The following is a 24,156-nucleotide window of genomic DNA, read 5'->3' as shown; positions in this document are numbered from 1 at the left end:
TTGTGTAAGATCCATCTAAACATTATAGATCTGATTATTGTATATGGTCTGTAAATGTAGCATAAAACATATAAATTGGAACATCTAACAGAAGCAAGGTTTTGCATCTATGTGAATAATTTTTAGAAAGGATGACTGGAAACCGGTGAATCTTACTGAAATATGCTGAATTGAACTTCATTGGTTTGAAAACTTAGAGCCTGTCAGACTTCTGTAAATTGCAGGGTAGTTTCTAGGTGTTTTTTACATCCAGTATGATTTACAAACATAAGAGATACCAGCTGTTTTAAGGAATTTTCTTTCAAAGTTTATCCATTCAGAACTCCTTTTGTTCATGAACTCCATGGATTTCCACTATCCCACATGAGTGCTTTATCCTGTCTGCATTTTGTATTTTCCTTCTTGTGCCACCTTTTTTCTTCTCTGTTTTTTAGCATAGATTTTTTTAGGGTGGTGGAATCATATGTAGGCATTATCCTTTGTTTTTTTCATTCTACTTCCCTCAGCTGGATTTGCTAACTTCAGAAAAACAAAGCCCATATACTAATGTGAATGAATTATGTGATCCAAACATGTATTAGAGTAATCTGACATTGAATAAACAGACTGAAAAAGGAATTTTTTAGTCAAAAAATAATAGACTCAATAGAACAGTTTGGGTTGGAAGGGACTTAAAAGGCCATCTAGTCCAACCCCCCTGCTATAAGCAGGGACATCTTCAACTAGATGGGGTTGCTCAGAGCCCCATCCCACCTGACCTTGAATGTTTGCAGGGATGGGGCCACTACCACCTCTAGGGTCAGCCTGTTTCAGTGTTTCCCCAAATTGTTGTAAAACACTTCCTTCTTCTATCTAGTCTGAATCTACCCTCTTTTAGTTTTACTACCCCTTGTCCTGTTGCAAAAGGCCCTGCTAAACTGTTTGTCCCCCTCTTTCTTTTAGGCCCCCTTCAAGTACTGAAAGGCCACAGTAAGGTCTCCCTGGAGTCTTCACTTCCCCAGGCTGAACAACCCCAACTCTTTCAGCCTTTCCTCATAGGAGAGTTGCTGTCTTATCCTGTCCTTGAGGACTTGTGTTGTTGCCTCTTTCCATTTCAAACAGTACTATAATCTCTAAATGGTACATAGGATGGACTTTTCCTTTCCTGTAGTAGTAGCAGATGCAGTAGTAGGTATCTCTCTTTTCAATTCTTTACATTTCTTACCATTAGTGCAAGGCTGATGACTAAAAAGGATTGGCAGTTTTTACTGTGAGTTAAGCTGAAGGGTGGGGGTTTATGTTATCACTGTGGTTTAGGCTGAATCAGCTGTGCTTTTTCTTGCATGAAATCCTTTTTAGAATATTTTTGTTCAGTGTCTCATTGAGAAAAATGTGGAGCATCTCTAAACATTCATGCCCTTACCTTTCTGGTGGGTTTTGATTGTGTGTCTTTGTGCTTGCTTTTGTTTTTTGTGGGTTTTTTTTGGGTAGGAGTTGTTTGTTTGTGGGGGTTTTTGTAATTCTGAGGGATAAAATTCTGATCTGCAGTGCTAATGAAAATAATTTGAAGTAAACAAAATCATGCAAGATTGCTCTGAATGTTGACATTGGTAATACTTGTGTACTTGATTGAGCTTTGTTGTGAGATGGTTCTTTAAACAGCCAGTCAAAATGGATTTATTTTACCAAGTTGAGTGCCATAGGTTTCTTCAACCTGCTTCAAAGATTCTTGATCTTCAGTGGGTGTTAGATTTGCCTGCTTGCCTTTCGTGCCTGTGGGACTTGCTTCTTTATAAGCCTACAGTGTAATGAGAAGAAAAAAAGATAGTGACTTGGCATGTGTGACGTGCAGGAAGGAAACTAATACACAACACAGGCAAGCTGAATATTGTGTGAAGTAATTGGGTAGTAGTCATCTTGAGTGTTCTGACTGTATTTTCTTTTAGGATTGTTATTGTAGTTCATTTACATTAGCAACAGACAATTAACTCTTATGCTAGGAATATTTTTGGAGTTTTAGAGGCAGGAAACAGTCATAAAAATCCCAAGCAGTGCTTTGTTACTGGAGGATATCAGAACCAGCATGATCTAATTGATTGAGGGTGAGCTTTACATAGAAACTTCGCAAATGGTGTTTAATTCCAGTAGCTTCTGACTCAACTGACTGCTTTCTAAAAGCTTCTAAATCTGTTTCTGAGTTAGAGGATTGAAAACTAATAAAATGTGGCTTCCTGACAGGCTTTTTTTAATAAATAAAAGAAGGGAGATTTCAGGACTACTTGATGTTCAAAAGGTAGGTTTCTGAGTGAGAAGGCAATAGTCAGAAAAAAGCCAACTAAAATAGGACTATTTAAAACTGACCATAATATGAAATTCCAGACCATATAAAGTGGGTAATATATTTTGGTCATGTATTTTTCCTTGTGTAGGAATTTTTTGATATCCTTTTTTGGCTAGTCTTTAATGACATTAGGCAATAGTTGAGTTTAAAAGTAAATGCTGATGGTGATTCCTCAAAAAGGACTATTTGCAGAAAATGTGAGGGGCAAACCAAGAATGAAATTCTTGGTATATATACAGACAAAAGAGTGGGTAGCGTGGAAATTGAGCTCTGAAGTGTTGGGTTTTGTTTTCCTATGCTAATTTGCAGGTGACACAAAATTGTGTTCTGTTAATTTTTTGCATCTGTAGATTGTTCTATGGTGTGGTGATCAGTAACAACATGGGGAAAATAATTTTGTCTAACCTAATATATTGTCCTTAAATCTATGATAGATTCTTGAAAGGATAACCAAAAATAAAAACATTATTAGAGGAGCTGAGCAGTTTTAGTCTCTGGCACTGACATTACAGATTCTGTTACTTATACAGGGTTCTTTGGGTGGGGATGGTGTCACGTGGAGCAAACTGATTATGAACTCAATTATAATCTCTATCAAGTTGAGTTTGTATATGATTTGTGTGTGTACTGCATTTCTTATCCCCTTCTGCAACTTTTTTGCACATGCATGTTAATTTAAAGTCTGGCTGAGTATAGTTGCATATATGTGTTTATATATATATATATGTATGCATATATATAATTGCTCTCATATGTAAAGTGCCAGTTTCTAGCACAACAAAATTTGGTATTTCAAAATAATATTATGATAAACATTCATGTTTTTTTTCAGTGGAATCTGGGGATTAAATTAAAATTTGTTCATGTCTGATACAACAGATTTTCAGATATAGCTTGGCCTAGTGTTGTAGTTGGTTCAGACTATTTTGTTCATTTAATGGATGTATAGTTCTGTCTTGCTGTTGACTGACTGTTCTTCAGCACTTGACACTGAAATAGCATGTATGTACTGCATGTTTAACAAATCTTGTGCATGAGTTGCATGAAGCAGTTGGTAGGGACAGTGATCAATCTAGGATTTTCATCTCTTAATCTTCCTGAGGTACAAAAGTGAGAACTCCTTTAAATGCATTATATTCTTGAGGGATTTTAAAACAAACAAGTAAGGCATCTAATGTAATGACAGTGTATAATATCAGGCATTCTGGAAATTTTCTCCCTGCCTTTAAGTGTCCTTAGCATTGGGTATGTGTTCCCTAACAGGGTGACTTTTTGAAGCACCTGTGAACAGTTAATCCAAGTTACATATTAACTATGCCAAGAATGCAAAGCTACTGCATATGGCTCCATACAGACATGGTTTGGATATGACTGGATTGATAAACTGGGATGTGACCTGCACAAAAGCAGTGTTTGTTTGTAAAGGCTAGCTCCAGCCAGGAGCAATTTCTCCCCACCTTCACACAGCACTGGCTCATTACCTCGTGCCCCAGTTTTAAGTTGCCACAGTCACATTCAGTTTTGAAGTCCATTTACTCTCTTCCCAGAGCACTATGGAGATGGAATGTACTTTCTTACTGCACTCTGTAGGATTATCAGGACTACGTTCTTACCTGCTTTGCTTCCACTCCTGCTGTTTTCTGAGTAACAAGAGAATTAGTTTGCTGTATTCTTATGAGTGTTCTGTTTGTGAAAAGGAAAGGAGGATGAGTTTTTATTACTGTGTAATATCATTACTCTGTTTAGTTTGGCTGAAGTAAAACAGGAAACAATTTGAATTTGTTCTGTTTTAGAATACAGTTAACGTAATGCATGTAGGTCGGAAGTTTGTTAGGCTTTTGATGTTTGGGAGGAACAGTCAAATAGATTAAAAGCTTACAGCATTCCATATTACAAATTTTGAAAAGACAGAAGACATGTAGATGCTATTTTCAAGTTGACTGTGTGCTAAGCTTAGTTAGATTTATTTTTATATCAGTCTTGGTATACAAAGGACCAGAATTGTGAGTATCAGCTACATTCATTTCTATGTTAACTCATGTTAAAGGAAATGCTTGTAAAACTAGTGGCCCTAGTTCCTAGGCTCTTTTGGGAGATTTTTTTGGCCTAAACCTCAGAAGGAGGTTCCCATTTATCCTTCTCTAGCCTTTCCATGTGGTTTCTTAAATATTTAAGGACTGATGCTGGAATTTGTTTCTCAATTTAAACAGATTTTTTTTTTTTGAATAGTTGGAAACAAATTCTTACATAATTATTTTCTCTTTTCCATGGTGACCAGGGATTGTTTTAATGGTTGGCCTCTGTCCTTGAAGTGTTTTCCAACCTTAATGATTCTGTGATTAGAAATGAGGCTTGACAATAATTCGTGTATTAGAATTCTATCTTAGTGGCTTTTGCTGTGCAAGAGAATTGAGATGACCAGGTTAAGTTCAGGATTAATCAAATTTTGCACATTGAAAAAGAGTAAAGTCAATGTCGTATTTAGACCACTGACTGTTGCTGTCTGTGAAGTAACGTTTGTGCATTTTTAATTACTTTGACAAAAAATGTGGTGAAAAAATTATAATGCTTGTTTGAAAATTAGACTGGTGAATGCAAGAGACAATGAAACAGTTAAAATTTATGTTTAATAACTTTTGCATTTAGTGATGTGCAACACATGTGGGGCTTTACATCTTATGTGTTTTTTTCTTTTTTCATATTTTAAGCAATCTGGACCGAAAGGAAAGGTAAGCTTACTGTTGATCAAATGAGCATGGCAATGAACATTAAGAAAATTAACTGAGTGCTATATTAATGCTAGTTAAAGATTGTTCAATCCAGTCAATCATATCTGCTCATATGTGATAGGGGTTGATTGTTTTTAGTTCCGTTTTTATGGTTCACTTACTCTCTTATTGAAAAAGGACTTTTACGTCAATCTCTAAGTAATGCTGTGTTACTGTGAATTTTGGGTTATTTTCCACTGGAAATTTATTTATATATCCAATGCAAAATTGCATCAACATTCTCTGGATTTTAAGAATTGACTGCTAAATTCTTTTTGTAGAGCAGCGAACTTTGTGTAATAGAATGGTTCTGAAGCATCATAGTAAAATGATTCTGAAGCTCTTAGGAGGCTGTTTAACAGCCTTCACTCTATCTTCTTGGCTTGGTTTGAATAGCGTTAAAGGTTTTTATTGCATTACTGTGTATCTTTTGTTCATGAAGTGCATATGTTAAAGCAGTTAACCGAAAATGTATAGCAAAACCTGACACACTGGTTTTTCATTGCTCATTTCAGGCTCATTTCTCATTTGTTTTGCATCTGGTTTACTGCTGGTAATATTTTATTAGCAGTATGAAATACAATACATTTATTTTTCTTCATATATAGCTCAAATTTATGTGTTAGTGGAAATGTTCTCTTGATAGTAATGAATTAATTGAGTTTTTGTGAATTTCCTGTTTGTATAGATGGCTTTTGGCAGTAGGAGCTTGATACCAGGTTGCATTGTTTACGAAGTGTATATAATGTTTAACTGATAATGATATAAATAGCACAGTTCTTTGTGAATTCAGGATTTTCAAATTCAGAGCTAAAATCAAGCCTTTCTGTTTTACTGTCTTTTGTTAGTTCTTAAAAGAGCTATCAAATAGATACTCACCAGCCAGTTAGTGTCACTGTGTGGCATAGAAGAAAAGGTTTGAGTTCCATGCTGTTGTGATCTTAATTTTCTCATGGGAACACCTGCTGCTTCTTCATCCAGTACTACTGGATATGTTCCTTTTTCTTTGCCTGCTTTTTGTTGTTGTCCTAGCAGGGGAAGATGATGTGGGCAGGAGCTGCTAAATTTAGCTTTAATCATTACTGTCACGATAAGTACAGTGGCAGCTCCTGACTTTCTGGGCCAAATGGGGTTACTGACCTGTGTTCTGAAAACCCTATTCCCTGTGCTGCTGCTTCTCTTTTCAGTCTCTGGCTTTTGTACTTTGCTCTTCATCTAACACACACTGAAGGTAAATCTCACCTCAGCAGCTTTGTGCTTCAATCTTATTGTGCTTTACTCTCTTTTTGTGTAATGATGTAGAAACCAACAGTGTACCTGGAGTGGTACATCTCCAAATAGTAGGCAGCCTCTCAAAGAGCCAGGCTGTGCATTAAACACAGCTCTTGTGTAAGCCTGCACCTCAACAAAATTAGGAGTTGGTGCAGCCTTTTTAGTGTGGCTTGTGCCAAATCGTAGGTAGCACTGTCTCCCAAATTCTCAGATCCAGGTGTTTCTTTATTTGTTTTCTGGCATAGCCAGAAATTACGTGCTTGCCCCTTCCCCTCATTCCCCCCACCACTTTTCTGTTTTTTGTTTTCTAGAGAAGAAATTTTAAGTGAAAATGTCACTTCTGCTGGAGAGTTTCATAAACTCTCCTGTCTACCAGGCCAGTGTGAAGATACTAAGGTCAATTCCATCAGCAAGAGAATATAGCAGTAATAATGAATGCTTGCTGAAAATGCAAAATCAGTGACACCGTTCTGTCTGGGCAAAACACACTTAGTCAAGAATACTTTAGCATTTAGCTGTTAAGATCTGACAAAAGTTCATGATGCTGCACAGTCCAGACTGCCTCAGTATTTCAGTCCTGTGTGTTGCGGAAAAAGCTTGATCTTTCTTGCTACTGTAATTGTAATTTTGCTGTTTGATGCTTTACTACTTCTTGAGATTGATTTTTATCAAATACTTGTCTACTTCCCTTGTACTTAAAAGTATTAAAAGTGCTTATAATCTAGGAGATAAACAAGATGCCTAAAATTGTTTCACCTCTGAACATTCTTTTTTTTAACTGTTAGACACGGTATATGGGTAATCTTGCGTCTTGATCAGCTCAGCTGTTTGATCCGTCAGTTATTCCCATTGAAATGGAAGACTTAGTTTTGGGTAGGGTTTAACAGCAAGAAGGCATTTGTTTTGAAGTGCTGTATGTTTTTAAATCTAAGATTTTTTTCTTTTCCAAATAGTCCTTTTAAAGGTAGGCGTAATGCTTGATTTAAAAAACAACCACGTTTCCTTTCTGTTCCTTCACTCACACGCAATTAAATGCCTCAGTGTACTAAGTATTTTACTGGAGAAGGTGTTAATGGATCTGCAGCTGTTCAGGCAACTAACTAACTAAAACAAGCACTGTGCTCAGAGGCGCAACTTTGTTTTCTAGTTGAAATTATGTTCAAAACAAAATTTACTGTAATGAAATACTAGTGAAAGAATTACGACACATGAGACAGCAGCTTCTGCATCCTTACTGCAATGTTTTTCAAATCTAAAATAATGTTACAGGTTTTTTACCCTTTAGGATGTCATTAGCATTGGTTTTGATAGTACAGCTTCTCATTACCTAATGATGAGTTCGAGCTCTGCCTTTTATTTCCACTAATTCTGCCTTAAAGTAATCCCATGTGATTTGAATTTTTAAGGAGAATGATCAAAAAAAATACTGTGTTTAATTTATGAATAAATATTCATACTGAGTTTCCAATTTTGGTTCAGCTTTTGTGTATGCAGGTATTAAAAAACTTCTGGGGAGCAGGATTGTTTCAGAAACACATTTGACATAATCAGTGACAAGTAAACTACCTAATCTGTCATCTGTGATATGTGTGGCAGCAGTCGTGATTAAGTACCATGACATCTCTACATTCTGTGTAGCCATGCTTGTTTCTCCATCCTTCTTACTGCCAGAATTTTCTTTAAAGCTGCAGCCCATCAACACAGTCAAATGTGTTTGGTATTTGGTAAGAAACATCCCAAAGGGCATTGCAGATTAATCTTGTTCCAAAGATGTTAGTTAATAATATTACCTAGAAATGCAGAAAATCCAAAGGTTTTACAATTTGATGCATTAGGAAATGCTGTGCTGAAAGAAATAAAATCTTATATCTAGAGCTACTTCAGCCATAGCCAAGTTTTTGTCAGATGGGTCCTCAAAATTTAGCTGTTAGTGGAGATGTTACTGCCTACAGCTGTTTGCTTTGCCCCCTTGCTGTTGATTAATGCCCTTGTAATCAGAGGTAGCAGTGTGGGACATGTGTGACCCATTTGCAGCCCAGTGCTTAATTTTCCAATAAAACCAGTTTCTGCTGAAGTTGTTGGCAAGGCCTGCTGTGTTTCAGATGTGTGCCATCCTCTGTTATGACAAGAACAGTAATTTATAGCTGCAGGGCTGAGTAAGCACTGAGAAAGAAAAGTGCTGCAAACAGTAACCCACATGCACTGAGCTTCAGGAATCTTAATTTGGTATTAGCATGATTTGACACACATGTGTAAACTGAAAACATCTTTCAGGAGGCTCAGAGAAATCTTGATATAATGCCATTAATCTTGATATAATGCCACTAATTTGCACAAAAATATGTGATATCTATATTATGCAAGTTATACAAAAGACTTACTATCCACTAATTTGTCTATATTACAATATTTTAAAAAGAAATATATAGGAACTATGTCTGCTGTCTTGTTCTTTCTGGTTTTTGGTCACAACAGTTTCTGATATCAGATCTCTTTTCTCTGTTTTGCATCTTCTTTTCCTGTTTTTTAAGTTGTGGAACTTGTGGAATCTACTTTAATATTAAAATAATAGTTGTTTCTATTCTTGGCTTTTAAAAGTATCTGTCTTGTATTTCATGAATGAGGAGGAGGAGGAGAAGATGCAGGCTTCAGTATTTGGAGACTTGGGTTTGAAAGTGACAGGCTCCAGAACTGTTGATTATTATAGAGGAGATTTAGATCAGAAACACTTCAAAACATTTACTGTGGCTGTTCCTATCATTCTGGTAATGCTTTTTTATGTGTACAAATAGCATGTAATAGGAGAAGCTACTTATTCATAGCTTTCAGATACATTTCAGGTTTGTTTTGTTCATATATAATTGTGACTAAATTTTAATGATGTCTGTTGAAAGAACAACCATACATATAATTCATTTTCCAGAAAAGAATACCCACCTCAGCTTCAGAAGGTAGAGGCAGACCACATTAGATTACCACGGTCTCAAGGAGTAGGTAAGTTACCTTTTGAGTTCTCATTTCTTCTAAGCAGAATAATTTTTTTAATACCTGATTTGGGCAGATGTGTTGCCAAATCTTATATAACCTTTAGTATATATACTTACAGCCTTACATAGTGTTATTCTAGTTTTGTACAAGTTTGTGCATGAAGGGAGGACTTTGCCCTTCATGACATTTCTGCAGCTAGTTCAGCCATGTAATATTTTTAAATTAGGCTTCAGTTATTTTAAAAACCACATATATAGGGAAAATTTAGAACCATAAAATTGGAGATGGAGCTGATCTCTGGAGTTAACTAGTTTGAGCCCAAATCTCCAGCTTGTTTCTGAATTACTGATGAGGAACTTCTGTAGCAGTGTTGGTACAACAAAAATGCAATGTAGTAACCAGCACTTGGTATGAAGTGTATTCATACACTGGTTAATAAAAAGAACCTGCATCAGCGCTGTATGCTGATGGAGGTGCAGTAGAAAAAATACAGTTTGGTTTGAGGTGTGGAAATTATGAAATTGGAAAAGAAAATACCCTGTGTTTTGTTAAGCTTTGTTAGTATAGATACAGTCTGTAAACCTGTATTTAGCTGTGTAGTCACCTGTACTGGCAAAGTTGTTCTGCTGTGCTATTTTAGGTTAATGTTAAGTAGATATTCAGCAGTACTACTCTAAAGTAAACTTAGAAAAAACCCCCACCTATTGTAATTATTTTTTGAAAATGAGCCAGTCTTCAGTTTTGAGATGTCTTCTCACAGTGGGATGTTTATCTGTATGTATATTGAAAAAGTGTTCATATCTATTAAAAAAAATACAGTCTTAAAAAAACTTCCAATATGGAGACTACGATTAAAGGGATATAAATAGCACTTTAACATGAAACCAATTAAGGCACTCTTGTACAACACATTCCACTTCTTAGAATGCACAGAGTGAGATTTAATTCATGGGTTTCTGTGTTTCTATACTGTTACAGTATTTAAATGAATGTCCCAGTAGAAGACAGGATATGACAGTATAATTCACTGTACTACTGTGTCTTGTGTCGAAGGAGTAAATCTGAAGGAGTAAATCTGCTGCTTGATACTTGGCAGCGTTCCCAGGTGGCCAAGGAGGCCAGTTGCATCTGGCCTGTATCAATAGTAGTGTGGCCAACAGAACCAGGGAAGTGATTGTCCTTCTGTACTTGCCACTGATGAAGGCCACACCTCGAGTGCTGTTATCAGGTGTTGGGCCCCTCAACTAGGGAAGGACATGAGTGTGTCCAGAGAAGGGCAGCAGAGCTAGTGAAGGGTCGGGAGCACAGGTCTTAACATGAGCAGCTGAGGGATCTGGGGGACTTTAGCCTGGAGAAAAGGAGGCTAGGGGAGACCTTATTGCTCTCTAGAACTACCTGAAAACATGTTGTAACTAGGTGGGGGTCAGTCTCCTCTGCCTTCTGTCTTAATTAAAATACACGAGGTAAAAACCTTCCGTTGTGCCAGGGGAGGTTTAGATTAGTAGAAAAAAGTCTTTTCACTGAAAGAGTGTTTGGGCATTGGAATAAGTTGCCCATAGTGGTGACAGGGTCACCATCTCTGGAAGTGTTCAAGAGGCTTCTGGATGTGGCACTTGGAGATACGGTTGAGAGGTGATTATAGTGGTGCCAGGTTAATAGTTGGACTAGATGATCTTGAAAGTCTCTTCCAACCATGATGATTATGTGAAATCCTAATTATGCAGAACATTTCCAATTATTCTAAATGCATTCACAAGTAGTTCTGTAGTAAAGATTTGCATCAGCATAGTATATCATCTCGTCCTGGTTTTGGCAGCAGACCCTCCATTTGCTGTGAAGTTAGCAGAGATTTGCAAATCTAAAGCCTCTTGCAAAGATACAAGATACAAATTGTCAGTGAGAGACATTGCAATAGTATTAGTAAAACATTTTTGTAGTTAACTTCGTGGAATTTTTTTTTAATTCATACAAATCATGAGACATTTGAAACAGTTTACTCTTTTTGAGGTTTAAAAACGTGTTTATGTTTAGTTCAAGTTATGTAAAGAAGTAAATTGATCATAATTATAACAGTATATGAGTGGACATATCTTGTTAATGTTTTTGCATCTTTTCCCTCCTAGACAGTGTAATGGAAAATACAGAGGAGTCAGAATCAGAATCTGAAATTAAGAGAAAGGTGCGACAGAAAGGTCATTGCAATTCATATCAATCTGACTTGAGTCTGTCTTCAGCTACAAAAAAATGCTTAACTCAGTCAAAGGTGGGTTATATTTTAAAAATCTGTAGCCTCTTGTTGAACTTTAAAAGTTGTTGCATATTTTAAAAACAGACATTCAGGAGTAAAACAGGTTGATGTTTTAAAAATCCTTAGAGTTGGGAGGAAGGTTTACATAATTAAAGTTCCAGTGATAGAGATATTTAAGTGCTAGTATTGCTACTAGCTGTGAAATATTTCTTCTCTGTTTTGAACAGACAGATGCTGCACTGAAAAGAAAAAAAATCTGTGATTTAAATGCCTGAGTGGTAAATCAGACATTGATAATTTTAGTTTGCTGAAATAAAGGAACAATATTTTGCTTTTTGACAGATTTTTAATTTTTTTTTTAGTGTCATGATTTTCTGTACTCAAAACAGTATCTTTACTGAAAGATAAAAGTACTGCAAAGGTGCAAGTACTTTTTTATTAAGATGTTCACTTCTTCAGTGAGAGTAGCTGCTTAGGTGTCAAAATGGCATTCTCTGGTCTAGATGCCACCATCCAGATTGTTTTTGTCGGGAACTTGTTTGAATATCAGATGTATGATACTTTGGAAATTGTTGTAAGGCTCTCTGTATTTTTTATCAACCTCCCAGGTTACCATGGAAGGTTCACAATACCCACGTACAGGTCACACTCTTTTTGACTATCAAAGCAAAACTTCCTGTAAGGAGATGTTGGTTACAAAAAAAAAAAAAAAAGAATTTTAGATGTATGATTTTTATAAATGCTTAGCTTTTGTTTGAAACACTTGGTACTGCTCTTATGCATTTCCATTGCTTATTTAGTTAATTAATAAGATGTTAATAAGGAAACTGGTTTAAAATTTTTGGCATGTGGTTGAAGTAGAAGGGTGCAATTACTCTCTACTTAAGATCCTCCGGGTACTCTTGGTACCTTCTGTTGAATATTTTAATGTCAGCAGTATCTTTCTAAGAACTACATCCTGTAACAGCACTGTGGCACGACACTGGTGTTCATGTCACTTGCTATCTCATCCCACAGCTCAGATTTTAAGGGTCTGATATATTTAATACACTTGGGGTTTTTTGCTTCTGTTTCTCTACATTATGTGTATCTTTGATAAATTGCATAAATTTTGTAAAAATAACATATTTTCACTGTATGATTTTCGTCTTTAAATTTGGGATTTGAAATTACTTCCCACACCTGAGGAAGTCCTCTATTGGAAGTGTGTTCACATCTGGGAGTGGGGGGAGGTATAAATTGTGAAAGCTGTGTTTTGAAAGTAGATTCCGAAAGTTTTTGGTAGGATGTAGGTATTTGTTATCTTCAGTAGTTCACAGTACAGTGGTTATGCCATTTGAGGTCAGTGCTCCAGGAGACAATAACATGCACTAAATTTCATCTTTAGAGATGTCCCGTATTCACTTTGGTATTCATTCTGTAGTTTATATGTTAGTATTGAATCCCTTAGAAGTCCAAGTTCTGCACTTGTAATACAGAATGAAGTGGGACCTAGTACATGTGAGAAAAACAAAAGACACCTGTCTTTGCAGTGGTAGGACACATTTTCCCTTGCAGCCCGTGCTTGCTTCTTGAAAGCTTGGGGAATTCTATTCCTCAAGTCCTGTTTTCTTCTCTGTGGCGTGGGACGCTAGAGCAATATATGTACTTTGCCTTTTCTTCATCTCCCTCAAGGAGTGAATTTTCCTGCATACCTTGCCGGGCTGTTAAAAGATATCTCAGAAGGACAAATAAATTTGACCTACAAGGTTTCTTCAAATCCTCTCCAGCAATGCTCTGTGGATCTTTAGGTTACTTTATTTCTGTCCAGTGAAACTGTTTTTACAGAAATGGTGTAACTGGACCGTCTTGCTGATGGATATATGTATTTGAACAGTGTGCAAGGTTTCAATTATGGAAGAAAAGGCAAGAAGGAAAATCTGAATTGTCCAACATTAACCGCTTTAAAAAATTGCCACAAATGACGTTTGTTCCTTTTAAAACATTTTTCATTTTCTTAAATGAAATTAAAAAATCAGTCTGTGTTTTAATGTTTGCTTTCTCTGCTTACTGTAATTGCTAATGTAGTGTTGTCAATCTCCACTGGATATTACAAAAAATTTCTTCAGCTAAAGGGTTCTCAAGTATTGGAAGAGGATGCCCAGGGGTGTGGTTGAGTCACCGTCCCTGGAGATATTTAAAAGACATGTAGATGTGGTGTCTGAAGATATGATTTAGTGATGACTTGACAGTTCTACATTAATGATTGGACTTGATGATATTAAAGGTCTTTTCCAGCCTAAGTGATAGTATGATTCATTCTGAACAGAACAATTACTGATTGTGTGTTTGTTTCTTCTTTAGCTTTTGGAACAGATTGATTATTCTACTGATTGCCCAAATTGTGGGAGGGCAAATGAAAATCAGACCAAATGCCGACATTGTGAAAGTGCTTCTCTAAAGGATTTGCAAAGAGTCTCCCGACAAACTGTGACGTTAGGTGAATCTGTGGGACCTTTATCGCGTTCTTCAATACATCAGAATTCAGCAGGGCAAAAATCTTCAGGTACAGGGTTCAGCACAAAGAAGTTTTATAGTTCTGCTGTTGGAAAAGGTCCGGCGGATATTCTACTGAGTAATGAGGTTGTAGGACATTCTATGTTACGACAGAATGGAAAAGTTGGTCTTATAACTGGGACAAAAAATCCTAAAATTACAGGAAGCTTAAGACAGAGGAGTACAAGACCATCTGAACTAAATGATCCAAGTAAGTACCTTTTTATGAATACAGCCATTAGCTGGAAGCCTGGGATATTGTATAGTGAAGGAACTGTATGTGCAGGTTTACATAACTGATGTTGCATGGAATTTTTCATGTATGTGTTCTCAGGAAGAGGGACAGAACTTTTAATATTTCCTTTTCATATGCAGAGGTTCTCTTCAAGAAGGATGAACATTGGGGAAAACAAAAATTATTTTGTGACTATTTTTCTTTTGTTTGTTTGTTTTTGAAAAAATATTTACATTTGGGTTTTGGGGAAAAAAAGTATTCTTAGCAGAATTCCATCATTTATTCTCCCAAGAGGAAAGACAGTATTTTATTTTTATTTTGTGTTTTCCCCCCTTTTTTCTTCTGAGCTATGCACCTGTTTAAATTTCATGATTTGTAAAATGTTAATTTCTGTGCTTTTTCTGTGTAAACTTAATAAGCAGGAAGGCTGCAGTAAAGGAAATTATGTTTCTGGTTCTGTGCTGAGTTGGTTACATCACATCCTACTGCTTTGAACGATTTCAGTCATAATTTGTCTTGTTGGTTTTTAGGTTGTATTACTTACTGTCATGTCTTGACTGAACCAAGAAAAGTTCACTTCTGTCTAGAGGTGGATTAATGATACCCATTTTTTGTGTAGTTAGTTATGAGAAATCAAAAACAAGGCAGAGAGTGCTTGCAACCAGATTCCAAATAAACATTAGTAAATGCATAAGATAATGATACATGTGAAATTTTTTTGGCCCTGCAGGACAATTACATAAGTTACTTTTAAGTTATTCCTTGAAAAGAAATTTCTGTTACAGAAAAATGTAGTGGTTGAGAATGTAATATTTTCTGTTTAGTTGTTTTGTCTAGTGATGATGATGATGAGGAGAATAGTGGCAGCACTAGGAACATGGAAAGCATTTTACCTCATCCTGCAGATTCAGCCCGCTCCTCCCTATCTCCTTCTTCAGGAAAGGTGGAAGCAGCATTAAAGGAGAACAGTTGTGGAATAGAACAGAGAATAGGTAGTATAACAACAGATACAGAAATTGCCATCACACTACCAAGAAAAACCAAGAATGAAAAAAGAAATTTCTGTTACAGAAAAATGTAGTGGTTGAGAATGTAATATTTTCTTTTAGTTGTTTTGTCTAGTGATGATGATGAGGACGAGAATAGTGGCAGCACTAGGAGCATGGAAAGCATTTCACCTCGTCCTGCAGATTCAGCCCGCTCCTCCCCAGCTCCTTCTACAGGAAAGGTGGAAGCAGCATTAAAGGAGAACAGTTGTGGAATAGAACAGAGAATAGGTAGTATAACAACAGATACAGAAATTGCAGTCACACTACCAAGAAAAGCAAGAATGAAAGATCAGGTACTATTTAATGCTTTGTTTAAAAGAAACCAGAATCAAATAATAAATGGAATTATGTAAAGGCTTGTTTTGCATTGTCAGAAGTTGACTATATTTGATTGTTTTTCTTATTCAGCAGCTCGTCAGTTAGTATCTCTGCATACTTAAAACTGGAAACATAAGGAAATGTGTTCATTACATTTTTACAAGCATTCATAATGATTTGAATTACAGTTAACATAAATGCTTCTGTGTTGAATGTTTACTCTGTGAGACTGGACAGGGATTCTCTATGAAGCTCAAGGTTTTAGTTTGCAGCAGAATGTCAGTACCAGCTGTTGCTTGTTGAGACTGTATGAAGTTAAACATTAAAAGAGACACTGGCATCAGTAACGGCCCTTTAAAATTAAAATGCTTTGACAACTGTCCCAATTAATAGCACTTATTTTAGGGCTTTTGTGGTGGTGCTTGTGTTTTTTAGTTGAGTACTACTGTAAGAATTAAATGTGGCTAAAGGGGACACTTCTCATACTCTGTTAAAAGCTATCTCAGTAGTGAGCCATTTAGAGGAATAAATTCCACATGGCAATTTGTAGTGGATTAATAGTGCTGATTAAAATCATTCTTGAGTCACTTGTCCAGTTTCACTGTTGTGAGTTTGATTCAACAGGAGAATCTGATCAGATTTCCAATTCTTTATGGGTTAGAACACTAAAGTACTGATGCCAAAACCTTCTTGCTATGTTGAGATTCAGAAGCCAGCATTCTAGTGCTTGTAGTTGATGAAATTATGGATGTTTTTAATATGTTGTATAGTCACCACTACCAATAAGAAGCTGTGAACCTCCTGCCTACAATAAAGCTGCGAGGCTCAAAGCTTGGATTATAAATAGTTTTGAATTAAGATATCCTGGCAGTATGTGCTGAATTAACTGAAAGCATTGCATTGTAAAGGCGCTGGTGTCTGACTTCTGAAACTCTCCCAAATGATTTTTTTTTTGGTATATCCATATGTTCCTGTTCACTAGTCTTTACAAACCAGTTATAACACTGTATGTTGAGATTATTTTAGGTTCTGAGCTTACTTTGGAAAACGGGGGAAATAAAAATTTTTTTGTGAAATGTAACAAAAATTTTGCATTGATTCAATGAAACTACCAAGATTTGGAGATATCACAGCAGTTTTGTTAAATATTATAGAAAAAGCTTTATTCAGCTGTTTTTCCCTCAAAATATTTATAAATTCTTTAATGAAGAGGCTACTTGAATATAGCATCACTTCAGTGTTTGCTGTTTCATTGTTTTTCCGGTGATTCGTTTTGAGCTTTCAATAATATTTAGCCAGTCTAATAGGCAAAAAGGAAAAGCTCTTTTCAACAAGAGGCCTAGGAAAACATCTTAATTACAGGGATTTAGAATCTCTACCTTCTCCAGTGTATTAAATTAAGGAAGCATCCAAAAGTATATTTTGAATTATTGCCAAGGTAGACTAGTGATTTGGGACTTTGAAATATCAATTTTCGAGATTTAGTCTTAATAGAAATACTGAATCCCTTAGAATGTTCTTCTGTGGGAATTTAATTGCATTTTGTAACCAAAAAGAATGTTTATTCATGGACAGCTTTATGAAACAATGTAAATACCAAAGAAAAGACTAGTGTACAGAAAATCCTTTAACAAAATTGAGCAATAGAAGCAATACAGAAAATAAATGTGTTGATCTGTGGGCTGTCAGCAGGCTTTATTTCATTTTAGTAGATTTTTTTTGTAAGATTGTTCTGTTGGTTAACAGGATACTCATTGAGATTACAGCTTCAGTCAGTATCTAGAGACTTCTTGAACTGGGGCCAAACACCACATGGCCTTCTTTCAGTGTTTAGTATTCTGACCCTGGAATCTATCATAAAAACATCTTAGTAGTTCTGTAGAGATGCCTTAGGGAAGTTTGATTTGGCTTATTTATTTATGTTTCTTGAAGACTGTACTCTGCTAATGTGGTGATGCAATGTACTTCAAAAATTAGTCACCAAAAGCTTGGATTAACAAAAACTGAAAGAAAAAATTAAACCACCAGTATTGTGGTGGTTTTACAGCATTAATGCTTTTTAATCTAAATAAAATATATTAAAAATAACTTTGTTTTGCGAGACTGCATAGTGTTTGCAAAAGATAAAAATAAATTGGTCTTGGCAATTTAGGAGCCTTATTTGTGATTTGGAAATGTCAACAAAGTGTCTACAAGTGTCAGCTTACCTTTTACTTTCTTCTTGAATGTAGCAATATTAGCATCCTCAGGTGCTACAAGAAGTCTTTTGTCTACCTTCTGTGTATGTTTAAGATGGATGCTCTAGTAAGTAATCCTGTTGACCAACAGAAAAGTAGCTGAAAATGTAGTCATTAGTTTTAACAAGCTTGGTTAAGCAATAAACCTTAGTGAGACATTCTGAAACCTTGAAAATTACTTTTCAGTTTGGGAACATTGTGTCTAACACTCCAATAAAACGTCGTAAAGTTATTTCTCAAGAGATGGTAACTGAGGCTGCACCTCTGAATTATCAAAATTCCTGTGAAAGTGTCATCCTGAACTGCCGAAGTATACGGATAGGAATGCTGCGCAGAATGGTGGTGGAACCTGTGATTGTAAGTAAACTTGTTCTTTCACAGCTCTCAGGTTTTGATGGGCATTGTTATTTTCATACTTGAACAACACAATGTTTTGCCTTTGTCTGGAGAACAGTAAATTTGTCTCTTAGCATCAGAGGCCGTGATTTCCAAAGAACCTCAGATTACTACTGCTTTTGAACATATGCAGTCTAGCTCTGGTTCTTAATATTGTGCTGCAGCACTCTTGAAAAACTTGTTTGCATGGTTGGGGAGAGGTTATGGGTTAGCATGCATTTGTTAAGAAAATTGAAAACAGTAGCTACAAGGAAATTGATATTGATAGGTGGGAGGAAGAATCATTGTCCTAGAGGTGAATAATTTTACTTCTACAGAATTTTTTTGTCGTTGTTACCCTTATAAGTTACATGGAAGTTTTCAAGGGGACCTTGAATGTTAGTTGTATGCAGTCAGCCACATAAAATGCATACTTAATGCTGGGGTAACCTCAGAAACAGCAGAGAGGTGTAACTTTTTCTTTCCATTTCTCTACATAACACTATTGTTTGATTTGCCTAAATGCTGAGAGATGACATTTTCTTTTGAAGAAATAGAATGTGTGTATTTTTCAGGGTATTGTAAATGTTTTTGAAAATGGAGTACTTCAGAGAGATCTAAAGTTTAAACAGTCAGTATGACTGAAAGAGACTGAGTAATAAAGAATGTGCTTGCCTCCTTGAGTTGTGCTAGAATGTACATTTGTTTTTTTTAAAACTTGCATTTTAAATATTAATTTTAAAATGTTTATTACTTAAATACTATGTCAATTGAAATGTGTTTGCTAACAGTTTAAAGGCTTTCAGTCAGTTTCAGTTTGCAGAAGATGTGAAATCTTACAGTTGTGTTGTCTTTCAGTTTTGCCTGGATTATATCAAAATACGCTTAGAGAGTCAGGAAGGTGAGTACATTTTTCTTTTTTTGTTAGCACTCAATATATTTATTTTGAATGAAGTAACTCTGTCAAAGGTATTAACAAGTGAATCATAACTGAATGTTCATTCTCATTTTGTCATTTATGCAAAAAATTATGCTGGGTGCCTGTAGTCAGATAAGAGGAAAAAAAAAAAAATGGAGAGTACAAATTTGACCTGAACTGCCTGGTGAATAAAATCCAAAATGTTTTTGCATTATCTCTGCCTTCTACTGGCAGAAAATTCATACAGCTGGGTTGTTCTTCTACTTCATCTGGTCTGACTCTGCTTGATCTAATCATTCATTTGAAGATCTGTAGATAATGTGGTGATGACTGGTAAAGGTCTTCTTGAAAGTGATTAACAAACATAAAAAGCAAGAGTAATCATCCTGTAAAATGTTACCTTTTTAACACTTTATTAGTTCTTTTATTTCAATTGTGTTAAGTGGGCAGTAAAAACCACACTAGTATCTTAGACCTTTCCTGTCTAGATCTCTCTTGGTAATTTTTTCTCTGGCCTGAAAGTTGTATATTTCATGTCACTGAAAGAAATAGTGATGTAATTTGGAATTGGTGAGTTATAACTCCTGCTCTGTTTCCTTTCCTTTCTTTTCTTTTGTAGGGTTTTATTCTGGGCCTGGAAAGCTTTGTTACCTTTTGTGATCTTAAGTTGCAGTCTTAAGATCCAGTCCTGTTGAATTTTGCTGTCATGATTTGTAAATGAGAACTATTGTGTTTTGTCATTATTACATGCAGAAAGGTGTCTCACAGTCTGTAAAAAGAAGTGTAGCCTTTGCCCAGTCAAGTATTTAAGTTGGTATTGCATCTAAAATACAGATGCATAGAAACTACGAACTTTCATGCTGTGAATGTATTTTTAAAAATAAAACACTGAAAAGCTTACTATAATTTGTAGAAAATGGCTATCAAGTTTTAGTTAAAACAGCTGTGTGGTGAAATTATGTCCATGGCACCTGATCCCTCAATAGCATAAAAATGGTGACTCATTAAATGCTGTGTCTGTTGGAGCACTTAGCACTATACTATTTCTTTTTTTTTCCCTTGGTTTTTTTTTTTTTAGTTTTGCATGTATATCCACCTCTATATCCAATTTTATAATTCAGTAAAACCTGTAAAATACTCAACATTGGCATTGGCAGCATCAGATGGAATGTTAAAAATTTACCGTGTTACGGACATTTTTTGGGGGGAATAAGCTAGGAGTAGTGCTTTGTGTCCTCAGGCAATCAGATAATTTCTCTGCATGTTTATACTCTTCTTTTTAAAGTTATTTTTCATATGGGAACTTGGTCAAAGATAAATGTGCAAAGAAAATTTTACGAACTTACTGTAAAATGTGTCACAGCAATAGTGCAAATTTAAATGACTGGAAATTATGGGGTTTTTTATGTAGAATAAAAAGTAGTTTAAAGTTGGTGGGCAGAAAACATTTTGTTTCTGATTCCTTTCTTGACGGATGACATTGGAATTTAGCCTTCTAGGATATAAAAAGCCATCACTTCTTGCATACGTGTTAATTTCAAAGTTTTAAAAACTTTTAAGAAATTTAGTGAGCACATACTGATTTCTTGTTAAAATCAAGGGGGAAATTGTAAAGGAAACTTAGAGGGTTTTATTATATTTTAATATAATGTCATTATTTTCTCATAGAATCAGAAAGTGATATCAGAGAGATTAACCTGAAAACTTCAGAACTTACTAAATGTGAATGGTGTAGTGTCCGAAAATTGCCAGTAGTTTTTCTACAAACAGTACCTTCAACCTGCAGTAGTCTGAGAGATCAACTGAAAATGAGTAAAGATAATGTCTGGTACGAATGTAAAGGAGACAGTAAGTAAAACAATTTTAGTCTACTATTCACTTTAAATTGTATTTTCATGTTTTGGGTCGTGAATGTGTGCATTAAGACTAAAAGGGTCATCATTGGCTGGGGATGATGTAGTGTTTTTTAGACACTGTTCTCTTCCCAGGCTGAGAAAGAATACAGTTCAGAACAGTTGGGCATTCTCTTTGTCCAGAAACATGCTAGTTAAAACACTTAGTGAATTTAGTATAAATTTTTCACTAATATTTGTACTGAATGAAAGCAAGTTGGTTTGTTCAGCTTTTGTATATGAGCCTTTACATTTATATGGCAGCTTTTGTAATAATTCTGCTTTCTGTGTTGTTCTGCTGACAGGCTTTAGGTTTAGTAGAAACTGTTGTGTAGGTTGCCTTGGGTTTTTCCCCCCCAGCATACTTGTAATGATGTTGTGAGATATACAAATACCTGCTTGGAGAATGTGTGGATTATCTTCATGTATATTAAAATTAAATTTGATTACTGAATAATTTTCAAGGTCCTAGAATCTTAATATGCACACCTGTCAAATGCAACATTGAGTCCTGTTCCTCTTCAATAGGCTTTACTTCAGGTTAAATTTTGTGCTTATTTATATTTACACATTGTTTTGTACATACATGAATGCATTCAAACAGAGGAAGAATGCTTTCAACAATCTCAGAATTGACTGCTCCTGTAATACTGTGTAATAGTCTTATCCACCTCCTATAAGAAGCTGTAAGGAGTCTTATAATTACAGAAGTAATTGGAGAGCATGCAGGGGTCCTGACCACAATTCTGGGAGCAGGAATTAGACCCCAGGTGGACACAGGTGTTCACAAAAAAGGAACAAACTTCTGTGTGAGAAGTCCCTCCCTTGGCATGGCTCTCAGCAGTGTCCCCGCCCAGCTCTTCTCCCTCAGGCTGTGGCACTGAGAGTTTTACATCCAACTGCTTTATTGCATTTGATACTTAGCAGTGTTTTGTGATAACACAGTTGCTCTTTGCTTTGTAAGCAATTAAATTAATTTAAGCCTATATCCATAGCTGTGTAAGTAATTGTGTGTAGATGCCTAGCTCCCAAAATAAGAACACCCAAATCCCACTTAGACATCTAAATTCTGTGTGCAGTGAATTGGGAATTATGCTGCTGAAGAATTATTTCTCACAAGAGTTAGCATGCTGGGTTAAGAATGACCAAAGGGAAATGGTTATGCTTGTGTCTGACACTCCTCTTACAGAAAAACAGGTCCTGGCAGCTCTGTGTTGGGCAGCAGCGTAAGACTGGGATTTGCAGCCTGAATCCTATTCCTTTTCCTGACTGTGTAAAATAATTCCTCTCAGTGCAGTTTACTGCTTTTTGATTTTTCAGATCATTTAAGTGGATGATATTTATATAATAGCTGATTGATCCGAGTCATTCTCTCCAGCTTCTAGGATCGGAGAGGAAATTATGCTGAATATATAATTTTTGGAATTGTAGTGAAACAATAGAAACTGCAGTAAGAAAAAGAGAAAGTACTGGTTACAGAGTCTTACTCTCAGTAAGCGAAGATGATGTTATTTCAAAATACGTTTTAGCTTTGCTTTAGTGTCATTTAAAAAATTATCAGGTGTAATATTTAACATTCTTGATTAAGGTAGAAGTTGAATGCACTCTTTTTGCAAACGCAGATAAGAAAGGTTTGGCAGTTAGTCCTTCCGTCTGTCTGCTTACGTCTGTATTAGTTCTTACATACAATATCAGCAATGTGTACTCATGTTGGCCAACAATTCCATGAAATCTGTTTATAATTACAGCATGCTTTATTTTATTTTATTCCTAAATGAATAATTTTTTCTCTGCTTTTTTTGCAGGTCAGGAAGAACAGTACATAATTTTGATTTTTGAAACTGGTCTTGATCCTCATGCAAATTCAATATTTGAAAAAATAATTACGGACATCGGTATTAGAAATAATATTTCTGACTTCTTTGTGAAAATTTCCTTTGAAGAAGCCAATGCCAGGCTTGTTGCATTTACTAAGTGCTTGGAGGACAGTTCCAAAGGAAGCCCATCTCACAGAGAAAGCAAAATTAAAAATGTAATTGTGTTTTTGTTTTAGAACAAAGTCATTATATTTTGTGGGTTACAAATACACTAAGGATAGTGTGTTAGCCAAAAAAAATTCCATCAACTTTAGCTGGCTTTTATATGAAAATTCCCGGACTGGTCCATGGTGGATTATGAAACTATGGGAAATGGTCTGTGCATTCACAGTACTTTTTAGGATGTTTAGTTTGATTGTAAGGTTATACAGTGGTCCACAAGTAATGTTGTTATTTAAAAATTATTAAGGGTTGAGAAATCTTTACTGTAACCAGACAAAATAATTTTTTCCAACTTGTAAAATTATAATATTTCAAACAAGAAATTAAGTTGCACTGTTGTAGTTACATTTAATTAATGCTTTCATTAAACACACTACTTTCTAAAGAATTAGAAAGTTTTGTGAATCTGCAAGAAATGAGCAAAGACCTTAATATAATAGGTGACTTCATCCACAAACATGAAGTCCTCAAAAAAATGGGTATTACACTGCTGGATTTCACAAAGTTTATTACCGTTTTCATAAAATTGAGCACAGTATGCAAATTAATATTGACTCTGTTCTCTTAAGGTTGCTTCTGAGTCCAAAATGCAGCAGCGAAATAAACAGTTACCATTTTTTGATGATGATGAAGAAATTGGCGAACCACATACAGTATTTATTGGTCCTATAGAAAAGTAAGATACTTATCTTTGCCCTGTAATAATTCTCTGAGGGTTTTTTGGCATTTCATACTTCTTATTGAATGTATTTTTCTTCTCAGGTTGATAGTTTATCCACCTTCTCCAGCTAAAGGTGGTATTTCTGTGACCAACGAAGACCTCCATTGTCTAAATGAAGGAGAATTTTTAAATGATGTTATTATTGATTTTTATTTAAAGTAAGTTTTATTTCACATCAGTTTTTAGTCGTCTTTTACTTTGAAGCTTGAAAAGTTCTGACATTGAAAATTCATAGGTCAG

General features: G+C 35.5%; 1 protein-coding gene and 1 long non-coding RNA gene across 4 annotated transcripts in view; one reads left to right on the top strand and one right to left on the bottom strand.

Annotated features, from left to right (window-relative positions):
* Positions 1–24,156, top strand: part of SENP6 (SUMO specific peptidase 6) — a 70,897-nt gene that overhangs the window by 30,165 nt on the left and 16,576 nt on the right. Inside the window, exons 6-16 of one of the 3 annotated variants that reach the window (XM_069011297.1) lie at positions 5,029–5,049; positions 9,284–9,354; positions 11,472–11,611; positions 13,940–14,342; positions 15,476–15,708; positions 18,157–18,327; positions 19,204–19,246; positions 20,933–21,112; positions 22,962–23,188; positions 23,765–23,871; positions 23,958–24,074. In XM_069011297.1, coding sequence (XP_068867398.1) covers positions 5,029–5,049; positions 9,284–9,354; positions 11,472–11,611; positions 13,940–14,342; positions 15,476–15,708; positions 18,157–18,327; positions 19,204–19,246; positions 20,933–21,112; positions 22,962–23,188; positions 23,765–23,871; positions 23,958–24,074 — 1,713 coding nt within the window. Of the gene's footprint in view, positions 1–5,028; positions 5,050–8,480; positions 8,587–9,283; positions 9,355–11,471; positions 11,612–13,939; positions 14,343–15,475; positions 15,709–18,156; positions 18,328–19,203; positions 19,247–20,932; positions 21,113–22,961; positions 23,189–23,764; positions 23,872–23,957; positions 24,075–24,156 lie in introns of those variants that run through there. The other 2 variants (XM_069011300.1, XM_069011299.1) reach the window with 2 other exon arrangements.
* Positions 1,597–6,081, bottom strand: LOC138108517 (uncharacterized). Its single transcript, XR_011149990.1, has 3 exons — positions 5,968–6,081; positions 3,934–4,003; positions 1,597–1,777 (listed from the first exon to the last, which is right to left on the bottom strand). It is a non-coding gene; the product is annotated as an uncharacterized lncRNA (long non-coding RNA).

This window comes from Aphelocoma coerulescens, chromosome 3 (assembly GCF_041296385.1).
Source record: "Aphelocoma coerulescens isolate FSJ_1873_10779 chromosome 3, UR_Acoe_1.0, whole genome shotgun sequence".
Lineage (NCBI taxonomy): Eukaryota > Metazoa > Chordata > Aves > Passeriformes > Corvidae > Aphelocoma > Aphelocoma coerulescens.
The sequence above is the reverse complement of the archived record's forward strand: the minus strand, read 5'-3'. Positions and strand labels throughout refer to the sequence as shown.